This window comes from Hyaena hyaena, unplaced genomic scaffold (genome assembly GCF_003009895.1).
Source record: "Hyaena hyaena isolate Hyena2069 unplaced genomic scaffold, ASM300989v1 scaffold_168, whole genome shotgun sequence".
Lineage (NCBI taxonomy): Eukaryota > Metazoa > Chordata > Mammalia > Carnivora > Hyaenidae > Hyaena > Hyaena hyaena.
The window spans coordinates 2847122-2859291 of NW_024080800.1; the positions used below are offsets into that span (position 1 = coordinate 2847122).

General features: G+C 41.7%; 2 protein-coding genes across 3 annotated transcripts in view; both read right to left on the reverse strand.

Moving 5' to 3' along the window:
• LOC120237024 (STAM binding protein) overlaps nucleotides 1-9153 on the reverse strand; it is a 44037-nt gene extending 34884 nt beyond the window's left edge. Inside the window, exon 1 of the mRNA XM_039240160.1 lies at nucleotides 9127-9153. The gene's annotated coding sequence lies outside the window, so the exon portion shown is untranslated. The remainder of the gene's footprint in view (nucleotides 1-9126) is intronic.
• Nucleotides 2309-10512, reverse strand: CUNH2orf78 (chromosome unknown C2orf78 homolog). 2 transcript variants are annotated; one of them, XM_039240156.1, is made up of 3 exons: nucleotides 9854-10512; nucleotides 5122-5883; nucleotides 2309-4269 (listed from the first exon to the last, which is right to left on the reverse strand). In XM_039240156.1, the coding sequence occupies exons 1-3, from the start codon at nucleotides 10167-10169 to the stop codon at nucleotides 2369-2371; spliced, it is 2979 nt and encodes a 992-aa protein (XP_039096087.1). In that variant the 5' UTR covers nucleotides 10170-10512; the 3' UTR covers nucleotides 2309-2368. The 2 variants fall into 2 exon arrangements, with proteins under 2 accessions (XP_039096087.1, XP_039096088.1); XM_039240157.1 differs by lacking the exon at nucleotides 9854-10512 and adding an exon at nucleotides 9127-9370.
• Nucleotides 10513-12170: the final 1658 nt, after the last annotated feature.

Consider the following 12170-nt stretch of genomic DNA (forward strand, 5'->3'; position numbering starts at 1 on the left):
GAAAAGAAAAAAATTAAGAAATAAAGAAATGAAAAATAATACAAGAGTGAATGAGCATAATGGATAATGCCCTAAGAGAAACAAATAAGAAAAGTGGGAAACTTTTAAAAATGAAAAAGAAGATAAAAAGAATACGAGAGAAATGGCAAATATAAAAGGCAAAAACTCCAGCACAACTCTTAAAAGAGTCATACAAATACATACAAGAAGATAGTGTGCTATCAAAGTGACATTATAAATCAGTGAGGCAGATTAGTCGATACATTGTGATACATTCATGTTGAGACTAACAGCTTCTCTGGAAGGATTCACCTACAGTGTTGCAAAAGTAGATGTCTCTAAGGGGGCAGGGAAATGGCAGCTGGGTATTTCCACTGAGTACCTTTTGTACCTTGTTCTGTCACGTGACTTTATTACCTCTGAATTCTGACTGCCTGAGTTCAAACCCCAACACTCCCAATCGCTAGCTCTTAATCTTGGGCATATTTTTGACCCTCTCCAAGCCTAGCTTATTATTTGTGGAGTGGAGTGAATAAACTCTGACTAAATATAAAATGCTAGCAGAAACAACCCAAATGTCCACCAACGGATGAATGGATAAACAAATATGGTAGAGCCAGGCGATAGAATATTATAGTCATAAAATCAATGAAGTGGATACCACCAGGACATGGATGAACTTTGAAAACATAATGCTAATGAGAGAAGTCAGACGTAAAGGGAGAAGGCAACTTGAGAGAGACAGAAAAGAGATTAGTTTTTGCCAGAATCTGGGGACTGGGGGAATGGAAAGCGACTGCTTAGTGCCTAAGGGTTTCCTTCTGGGGTGATGAAAATGTTATGGGTTAGATAATGGTGATGGCTGTGCACGTTTGTAATTGTACTAAATGGCAGTGAATTTAGTTTCAAATGGCACTGAATTTACAGTTTCAAAGGGTGAATTGTATGTCCATTATATCTCAATACAAGATAATTTTTAAAAAGCAAATTACTAAAAAAAAAGCAAATTGCCAATTTTTCCATGGTGACTTTCCGCAGTCCCTGTCTCTCCCCTCCCCCCACTCCATTTCCTTTCCTGCCCCACCCCCTCCACGCCCCCACTCCCCTCACCCCCAGATTCTTTCTAGCTGTCCCACTAAGTCCCACGGAGCACCTCCAGACCTTTGGCGCCTGCGTGCTGCAGCCGTTGGAGCGCTACCGAGTGCCCTCATGTCCCCACTGCTCTTACCTTGTGGGAATGGACCCCTCCGGCGGATTTTCCTCCGCGCTTTGGTTGGTCAGTTTTAGAGACAGAGGCACGGACACGGGGTGTCGACGGAGGAGACTTGGCAGGCCCGTCGGGTTAACATTGAAGTCCTTCCGGAAGTTCATCTCCACCACTGTATAACTTCCGGCTGCTCCGCTCTGAAAGCCAGGTTGGCCATCTACCCGCGCTTCCTAATACTGAAGGCATTGGGGGCATATATAGGCCTCAAATTGAAGTCTTGCTCCTCTGCCTGCAGTGTGACCTTAGCCCGCTGCTGAATCTCACTAGTAAAGTAGCACAGTGATACTAGCCTTGCATGTCGTTGTGTCGGTTAATTGAAGTAGTGCGTTCACGGGCCTGGTGCAGAGGTGTTTATAATAAACAGTGGTTTATATCCCAGGCCCTGTTCTGGGTGGGCCTCCTGCTGCAGCAGTAGGCTTGGCTAGGCTCCAGTGATCAGCTCCCCCGCGATAAACGTGAGCCCTTGCCATCCATCAGGTACATTCCCCTATGATTTGTACTTAACCTTACCCAACTATAGTCATATGTGGATAGGTGTGTCTATCCACATTTTGGAGGTGTGTCTTAAATCTCTTGTTTTGTAAAATAACTATCTGGTGGACATGAGATGTAAGGCCAGCCTCCACAAAAGACTTTACATTTATCCTGGTTCAGCCCACACTGACTCATCTTCTGTCGTCTTCAACCCTCTTTATTCTTTTAACCCTAACCTCAGACCCTGCTTCTGCCATTTCCCCCACTCCTGCCTTTTGAAATCCAGAAAATCTCTCCCCTTTCGGCCTTCATGGCCCTGGACCAAGTTCCTTCCTTTTTTCTTCTTTTCCCTTTCCCCTCATTCTGCCATCCAACTTTTGGTTCTTTCTTTCTCATGCAGACTTTGATCCCAACCCCACCAAAGAAAAACCCAGTTAACAGCATCTCAGAACTCAAAAGGCTTCTTTATTTCTCATCTATTAATTATATTTATTACATTTTATTAAGTTTTAAAATATATCCAAATAAATAGAGGAATTTATATCTATCTATCTATCTATCTATCTATCTATCTATCTATGGGTAAATGGCTGGTACCCAGAGTAGTACCAACACATGTAGCAGCTCTTATATTGCATAGCCATAGTATCGAGCAATTTCCATATCTTTTTCTCTCTCAATGAAAAACTGCACTTTCCCCAAAGAGGTGTATTTGGCCGCATTCTCACGCTCTTGTTGAGCCTGCCTCTTCATGGCCTCTCGCTCTGGCCTTTGCTCTTCTGTGATGGGCTTTGACATTACTGGCTCAGGAACATTGGGTTTCCTCCATGGAATTGGTTGAAAGCAGAAGTCTTGGAGTAGAAATTGGGTGTGAGTTTTTGGTGGGGACTGGCGTTTGGTCACAGCAGTAGGAATGGGCTCCTGCTGGAGAGAAGTGCAAGATGATGTTTTGTAGGGTGCAGGCCTAGACGCAGCAGACTGAGGGACACTAGGCCGGGTAGGGTTGGTCAAACCTGGTCGGATTGGATTGGTTGAAATTGGCCGAACTGCTCTGGCAGGACCTGTCAAGGAGGCAGGGGTTGGCCGGGATGAATTGACTGCAATAGATTGAGCTGAGCTAGTGGACCCTGGCCGGGCAGGGTAAGCCACCGCAGACCGATGTGAAGCCAGAGACTGTGGCCTCCGAGGAGCAGGTCGAGCTTGAGGCTTCTCCAAGGTTGGAAAAGGCAAAGGCACCAACCTGACCTTCCCAGGAGGTGGCAGCTCATACTGGGATGGAGATGGACACTCTGTGTCAGCACCACTGTCAGGTTTCTGGACTTTGATTTGATTTTTCTCTGGACCTTTACCCTCACGTGGGGTATCCAGCCATGGTTTGATAACTGGGGATGGCTGGGCATCTTTAGGGTTGCTGGAGTTTCCCAGGGCCCAGGAGGAAGAGAGTCTGATTTTCTTATCATTCTTTTTCCCCAGCGCATGAAAAACCTGTACAGACTCCAGCATGTGCATGCCTAGGCAGCTTCGAGGCTTCTTAAAAGTCTCTTGGCTAAGCTCAGGTTGATTTCTCTTCCGCTTAACCTTGGGAATGGTTGGCTTCTCTTCTGCCTTGACTGTGTTCCCTGATTGCTTATTCACTTCATCTTTCTTGAGGTTGTTTTCTCTGGTCCTTTTGGTCTTTTCCTGCCCATGGTTCTTAGTTTTGCTGACCCTGTTTGATGCAGCTTTCTGAGATTTGCTGTTGGAATGCTTAGCTGCATTCACAGGAGCCCTGTCACTATCTGCGGCATTGCAAATAACTGCTTCTCCCCCTAACAGGCATTCTGGGTTCTTTGCCTGGATTTTGGTCTTGAGAGTACCATTGATAGGCTCAGCAGTTTTGCGTTTATTCTTCCTGGCTTGATCAGAGGAGAACTTTATGACACTTGGCTTTTCTTGCACCTCATTCAACTTGATGACTCTGGTATCGTTGGCTTTGATTACCTTGGGACCTTTGGATTGATCGAGGTCTTCCAAGGAATTAAAGAGCTGGGGAAGATGAATGTCCTCCACTAGTGTAGTGATGTCTCTGAAACCACCACTAGATTCAATCCCATTGTCAAGGGTCCCTTGGTCCTCAAGACTCAGGCCATTTTTTCCCATATCAGCGTTTTCAGAACCAGGCTGCTCCTCTTGGCCAAGGGGATCAATGCAGGCCAGGAGCTGGTGAATATCAGGAATTTCTAAAGGAAGTAGTGGAGGATCTTGATTTTCTAATGGGATCTGGTAGGCATCCAGAGGCTTTGAAAGCTTGGTTTTAATACCTTCCAAATTCTTTTTCTCAGTTTGTTCCTGGCTTGGAGCTGGAGGCAGTGCCAGCAGATTACTGGAACTCTGGACAGGAGCTATCATTGAGATGTCTCCAAGCTCAGGTGGTGGGTTGCTTTCAAGTATCTGGATATTTCTGCTACTGCAGGACTTGGGGAATTCTGGAGTTTGGGGCAGACAAAATATCTGACTTGGAGGTTGCAATCCCAGGGAAGTCTCCATCACTACAAAGAAATCAAGGAAGAAGTCATTCCCTGGTAAATGAGATGCTCCCCCTAGACACCAACACAGAATCATGCACCTTCCAGCAATGGGCAAGGTGGTTCTAACAGCTCTTCTTAAGGATCAAGGACAGCACCCTGTGCTAGGAGATAGGTGATGACTCCTAGTTCTTACCGGTGATCAATTGATGTCATTGATTCTTGGGTTTCTTTGTATTTTATGGGGTTGTTATTAGTCAAATAAGAAGCTAAGGTGATTTTTAAATTATGAAATGTTTCTACAAAACCTAGTGTTCTTATACAGAATCCTTCCAATTCTCTCTACTTTCCTTAGAGAATAAGAACACTTCACACAATGGACTAGGAGAGGAAATGGAGCTCTTTCTGATAAAATATATAAGAATAGATTCTTAGCCTGCTCACTTTGGACAGGATGTCGGAACGCAAGGTCTTAAATCCTGGTGTAAATTAAGGAAGTGAAGGGAAGTTAAAGTGGCACTATCACAATAAGAGTTCCGAAATGCTTTCCAAAGAGGCTGAAGGGAAGGGAGTTCATTACAGTGTGGTAGTACTAGGGACTGATCAGAGAGGGCAGTGAAGTGTGGTAGCCCTTGGCATGCACATGGGGTTCTTGTACCTGTAGCATAGATGGCCATTTCAGTGTCCCACCTTCCCACCCTTATTTGGTGTTCTTATACAGAGTCTGAAAATGGAGAGCACTGAGCGTGGTAGTGGTTATTAAAGTCTCAGGACTAAAATTCTGCTTATCTGTAGATTCACTGCTTCTTGGCTGAAGATTGGACCCTGTTTTTGAATGCTGACCTTATTTCTTTCCCTCTTGCTATTTCTACTCACCTTGAAAACTTGTTTCTGTGATGGGTTGAGCAGATACAGAGTAGTAGATTCCAGAGGTAGAGGCTGGTGGTAGGACATTGGTGGGCTGAATCTCCTTTAGTACCATGACCATTTCTGGTTGGGGGGCAGAGGCCCTACTTCCCATGTATGACACAGAGCCATAGGACTGCAGGCAGGGACTAAGTTCTCCAGACAGTAGAGGCCCCAGTGTGCCTTGATTATAGTAATATACCTGGCTTCCTTCCTGGTAGGGAAGTGATAGGCTATGTCCCTGATTTGGAATCTGAGATGGTGTTCCCTGAACAAGGGTGGCAGAAAGTGATGGATACACATGGACCATGTTATTGGCCTCTAAAGTTTTATCATAATGGGCTGCCATAGACATGGAAGAAACAGCTGTGTCCTGGTCAATGATAGTCACAGTGAAGTCTCCGAGTGAAGATGACTTCTTTTCAGTGCTTCCTGTGATATCCCACTCAAAAATACCTGGATAGGAAGCAGCTGAAGTGGAGATCTGGCTCTGGCCAGTATCTCCAGACAACATAGTTGTACTGGAATGTTGGTAAAGGTGGGCACTACCCAGGAGTGGCTGGAAAGAAGTGCCAGAAGCTGATGGCAGTAGCCATGCCGAACTGACTGCTGGAGCAGAGACTCTGGAGAAGTTGCAGACACTTCCTGCTAGGGAAGCTGCATTGCTCACCACAGGGAGAGAGAGCTGCAGAGAGTTTGGAGTTCCAAGTAAAGATGGATTTTGGAAATTTTCTGTAGAGAACAAGAGGATGATGAAAAATCAGGGAGATGGATCAATTCTCACTATGTTTGAGGAACCACGTTATCTTAAAGTTGTTGCTACCAAGAAGTCTCTAAATACCAATACTTACTGAGATACCAAAAATCAAACCGTTTAAGATGGTTGTGGGGCGCCTGGGTGGCTTAGTCGGTTAAGCGTCCGACTTTCGCTTAGGTCATGATCTCGCGGCTCGTGGGTTCGAGCCCCGTGTCGGGCTCTGTGCTGACTGCCAGCTCAGAGCCTGGAGCCTGTTTCAGAGTCTGTATCTCCCTCTCTCTCTGACCCTCCCCTGCTCACGCTGTCTCTCTCTCTCTCTCCTAGAAATAAATAAAAAATCTTAAAAAAAAAAAAGATGGTTGCAAGGGCTGAAGTAGTTTGGTGGGTACTCTTCTATATTAACTGCCCGTGCTCCCAACTTGGGCACAGATGTGTGGAAGACCCAGGCGGTGTGCTTCGTACATCACTCCGTAGGCAAGAAGCAGCCTTCTCCCTGCCCTGTCTTTCCCTTGAGCCTGAACTAGCATCCACTTACATACTGTTTCCTAGAAGTGAAGCATTTCCGTCTCTGGAGGTCCTTAGAGAAACTCTGTTCTATATTCTCATTTCATGAGTGAGGAAACAGAGGCCAAGAAAGTCAGATCGACTTGTTCAAGTTCTCTCGTTATGTTAGGTCTCATCACGAGGTTACAGAACCCAAGTATCGTGACATCCTTGCCAGGACCCTACTCTAAACATTGCACTGCCAGAAACCAGGAGAAATACAACAAATATAGATTCCTCCCCCCATTAGAAAATGGGGTCCAAAAAAGGTAATGCAATATTACCATTGTAATCTTCAGGGTCTTGTTTTGCTTGTGCAGTTTACATACAGCTCAGTCCAGCCAGTAAATTTAAAGGGTCTTTCTTGGAGCTCCTGCCTGGCTCAGAGAAGCATGTGACTCTTGATCTCAGGGTTGCCAGTTTGAGCTCCACGTTGGGTATAGAGATTACTTAAAAATAAAATCTTTTCTTTTTAAGGGTCACTCTTCTTAAGCCTGGTTTCTGATCTTACCTTAAAGTGACTACCTGAAACTAAGTTTCTCAAGAAGTGCTTTTTGATAGAAAAATTAATTTAAGTTCTCTTTGCACTTCAGTTTACTCATCTATAAAGTGGTTATAATAGCAATGACAACAGTGGTAGTAATAATTCGCACATGAGTAAAAGCGATATATTACATTTGATTTATATGAAGGAAGATATATGTTCTGGAAATAGAGAAAAATCATGAAAAACATACATTACAAAACTAAGAAGAAATATATAGATATTAATGAACACTGGGATATGTAGCAAGCATCAAGGCATAATAAGTTTACTAATAAAGTTCTGTATCATACATACGATATTACAGAAGTGAATATTGCCTACCCAATTTTGCTGAATACTGTTAACCAAAACGGAGCCCACAATAGGAAATGATTTTGAATGAATTCCTAGCCAGGACATACAGAGAAGGATAGATCAGTAAAAACTGCATAAGCAGTAGCAAATGCCATAAATGTGAATGAATACGTAGTCACAATTTTTGTAGACAAATATTACAATAAAATCTGATACAAAGTAGAGAGGAAAATAAGTGTAAAGGAATTCCGTTATTACATTCAGTCACATTTTTCCAAATATTACCCAGCAAGTAACAGATACTAAGTCTAGTACAAACGTATATTTCAATAGAATCGTATAACAAAAGGAAGAGCATTTAAAAAGCATCATGAAGGTTTTCTATTTATCCAAAATTATATTTTAATCATCTTCACCATTTAGGAAAAGGTCATCCCCAAAGCCTGAAAAAAACATCATCAGTAAAATCAAATTAAAAAAAATTTTAATGTAAGAAAACTCAAAGGACTCTACAAGATTGTTTTAGGTAAATGTAGAATTAGGGATGTAGGGCTTGACTTTTCTTACTTAGGCTGCTAACTAAGATATGAAAACAGATGTGTGCTCCCTGTGCTGGGAAGAAAGTAACCGCAAAGATGAAAGGAAGCCTTGACTTGGAACCTACCTATCACACAAAGGAGTTAGTCCTTATGATTCAGTCTAGGAGATACTAATTTTTAGACAAACTTAGTCTTGTTTTTAATAGGCAAAACACCTACATAGCTTAAAAATCAGAATGAAATAAAACTGAAAATTCAGTTTTCTCCAGCCCCCTAGACAGCCACTTGTAAGAAGCATCATTTCTAAAGCATATTTCTTAAAGTGTTTACATTCAAAACTTTTAAGTGCCGTCTATGTTCAGAGAGGCAATACCAAAAACACAAAACAAAACAAAAACCCAAACAGCAACAACAACAACAACAACTGAGTACAACCTTTCAGTAAGCTGTTTTTCCTAGTGATGCCCGATTCCGGCCTTACTTTCCTTCCTAGTCTATTAATGTAAATATTAGTGAAAAACAACTTTGTTTTATCCTGCTCTAAGCAGATTTCATTTTATGCTCTTTCTGCTTTAATTTAAAATCTTTGGTTTCCTTCAGTATTCTACCCTAAACTACCTCCCCCTGCCCCACTTTGAGAGCTCCCCTGTGCTCCTTCCCTTCATTCTTATATTTTCCCCTCCTCCTTGGTTCCTGGTAGCCTGTGCTGAGAGGAAACAATCCTAAACTTCTTTACTTTTAAAGACTTGCCTCCTTAGAGCCCACTCTTCTCCATCCTCTTTTCCTGTTTTCCCTTTACACCTACATTAGTTTAAAAAAAAACCTTCAAATCATGTGAATATGAGTTTTTGAGCAGCACTAACTTAAAAATACTAAAGTTAAAATATTAGTGGAGGAACCATTACAGATGAAACATATTGGTAAATATCGCTAGTTTTCTACATAACCTAGGTTTTCTCTCTTTCTGTTGAAACACTCTTCAACAAGTCTCTGATTTCATTTTCTACATGGGTGCCCTTTAAGACTCAGTAATAGAAAAGAAAGGGACCAGAGAGAACAACCAATCCAACATCCTCATATAACAGATCTAGAAAAAACAGGTTTTGTGAGTCAATGTCACATAGGTAATAAATGCCAAAGTCAAAACTGAAATGAGGCCTCCAGAGTTTTAGTTCAATACTTTCTCTTATGATTCTATGCTATCTTGAATCTACTAAATTTACTAAATCTACTACTAAATTTAGGGGCAAAAAAAAAAATTCTAATGAAAAAGTGTTAAAAGTTTCTTTCCTTACCAGACATGGTCAGAGAAGAGGAAACATCAACTCCGGATACAAGGGATGAGGAGACGATACTAGAGGATGTCTGAGTGGCTGAAGCCAAAGAGCGCATGTGTCCAGTACGAAGCTCACTGGTCACTGGTCACTGGTCACTTGCGATGATCCAAATTTATTTACAGACGACTCCATGGAAACCCCAAGATTCCACCAGGTGGTAGTGGGTTTGGTGGGAGAATGATGTCACAAAGCAGGCAGTTTAAAGGTATGAGGTAGCCAATAGGGAGGTCAGATTCCCAACAAGAAGACGGGATTGGTGGAAGGAGTGGTAGGAAACTAAAACAACACCTAAGTGCTACCTCATCCTATAAGGCAGATGTGATAGTCTCACTTTCTCTCACATTCTTATGTTAGGGAAATCATCTCAATGTTTCTTAGAGGTGTTCTTTAATATAATGAATAGTTATATTAATAGTTAATGTTCTGTGTACTACATTTTATCATCTGTATTCTACACTTACAATTATATATACAGTTAACTAAAATCCTTAGAAAGGAAAGGCACATCTAGGTTGAACAATTAAAGGGGCTCTGAAATAATATTAGTGGATTTGATTAGTGAACTTACCGCAGCTTTTAAGGAACAAAGGAAGGGATTAAGGAGCTCTTTTCATAACCTGGTTAAAGAGTAGGGTGAAGTTTGTGGGGAACAATGTGGTGCAAGGCTCTCCTCCTTGAATCCTACCTTCCTTGGACTGGGCTGGGCCGAGCCAGGTTGAGCTTGGATCTCTCTTCTCTCCTTCATATAGGCATTGTTTCCGGGAGGAGTCTTGATCTCGCATTCTTACACTCATGCATGTTACTTCCTGTCTACCTCCAGCAGTAGGAGTCCTGTTCAGTGCCTGATGCTTTGCAGAATGAATTCTGCCCATTAGAAGCAAATACCAGAGAGCTGGAAGACACAGCTGATAGCAAATGTTTCCTTTTCCAGCATTTGGGTGCAATTCTTTTGCCCATAATTTGCTCCCTCCGGCTCTTTGGGCCACACAGGCATCTGCCATCCTGCTGTTTTATACGTGAGAGGCATTCAGGGCATTCAGGGTACTTTCCCTTTCCCCTTACAGAAGTGTATCCAGTATGGCAGTTACCATAGCCTCCTACCCCCTTTGCAAACAGCCGCTGTAGAATCTTGGGCCTCAAGGATTCTCTGCCTGCCATGCTTGGGTGCAAGATCAGGCAAAATGAAGAGAATAGTCAGAGCAAGAAGAGGACAGTCATCGAGAATATGGAACATGCAAAGTGAAAGCGTACAGGAAAAAAGAGCCTCTGGTGGATTTTTGGTTTCTGTGAGAAACAAGTTGACACATTTTGGCCTCATTTCATAGTAACAGAACATGCAATTATATACATATAAGTGTAAATCTATACCTATATATTAACATAACATTGACATAGCAATGGTAATATCAAGCATATATCATATATTGATTATAATATAATTTACACAACATATATTAGTATTTAATATCTTATATTCATTAAATAAATATATTTATTTATGCAACCAGAGAGTGCAGCAACTGCTATGAACTATGTACACTAAAAAGGATAATCTTAAACATATTTTTCACTTTGTTTTATATCATATTACCTCATTTATATCATTGATTGGTACGTTCATTTAATGTAAGCTATTTTTAAATGCTCCATTTTTTTCTATATTTTCCCTTGTATTTTAAAGGAACGTAGCATTATAAGACATATTGCATGTTTTTCTCTTGATTGTTTTGAAGCATCATGAACTAATTGACCTGTTGGATTTTGTGGAGACACTTAAAAAGGGTCCATGAGAAAGGCCCTGTCATGAGTTATATTGTGCACCCAAGCACAAGGAAGATGTCTGCAGCTGGCTGGAACCGGCCTGTATTATGTCTGGTTTTGTTCCCCAGGTTAGTGGTTTTCTCACTGACCACTCTTGTCCTTGTGATAAAGTGAGTTTGTCCTGAGTTACTAATGCTTTTTATGTGAAGTAAGCTGGTTTGGGGGAGGAAATCTATGGATCAAGTCATTTTCCTCAATGGTAAGCCTTTAGGAGTGCCCAGATAAACCTATCTATGGATTTTTCTGGTGCCAAAGAGTAGGAGGTATATGATAGAAGATGCCATGAACCCACAAGAAGATAGCTCACAGGTGGTACCTCCAGAGACACATGTTTCATTTTTAGGCCTATTTTTACTATTATGAGATATGAATTTGTTCAGTGACGGGGGGTGATGCTTATCTGAGAAGAAATTGTGAAGGGTGTTGCAGCATAGAGATATGGCTTAAGCTTATAAAATTTTTTCAAGGCTTTTTCCCCCTAAGACTCATACCTCAGATAGCCTACCTCTATGATATTAGTATATAAAGTGAGGCTAACAACATATAGGAAATATAGGCAAGCCAGACCAGTTTCACTTTTCTCTATGTTTCTACAGAAATCAAGGGAATCCATAGCTACTGCAGGTTAGGGTGAGTGCTGTTAGGTTGGGGGAAATGTAGTAATACAAATTCTGGTAGTAGTGAAAAATTTACATATTAAAATATCCAGTTCCAACATTCAGTTCTATTTAGGCAGACCCTTAGTTAGGACTTTCCTGGTTCCCAGCCTCTCTATCTTCTCTCCAGATTTTCAGCCATTTGACTTAACCTGCAGGCTCAGAATCATCTTAACTTCTAAAATTGTTATTTAGGTTATTTGAGAATAACCTAAAAAGCTTTAGTCTAACATTTTGGAACTTAGCATCAAGCCCAATCCTGACCTAAAGTCTTATTTTTGTGGTTAGGGTATAATCTTATCCTATAGACTCACTTCCTGCATTTTGCAGACATTGGGATAAATGGGACTTGTCTTGGTGTAACATCTCCAGTCCATCTGCTACTGCTAATGCTCTTCCTTACTTCCCCTTTTGTTACTTTATTTAATTGAAGACTAGAATCCCTCAAACACCCAAGGTTTGGTACCTGGGGCCCTACCAGATACCAGTAGATTTTGTTAATGTCAGCTACTCAGCTGTTTGGTG

Bases quoted from the DNA above. Each gene is read 5' to 3' on its own strand.
- CUNH2orf78 (XM_039240156.1), bottom strand. From the start codon at position 10,169: ATGGCAGATGCCTGTGTGGCCCAAAGAGCCGGAGGGAGCAAATTATGG. The intron at 5,884-9,853 runs GTAGGATTCAAG...TGTTCTCTACAG, and splicing joins CCCAGCCCAGTCCAAGGAAG to AAAATTTCCAAAATCCATCT. The intron at 4,270-5,121 runs GTGAGTAGAAAT...ATTTCTTTGTAG, and splicing joins CACAGAAACAAGTTTTCAAG to TGATGGAGACTTCCCTGGGA.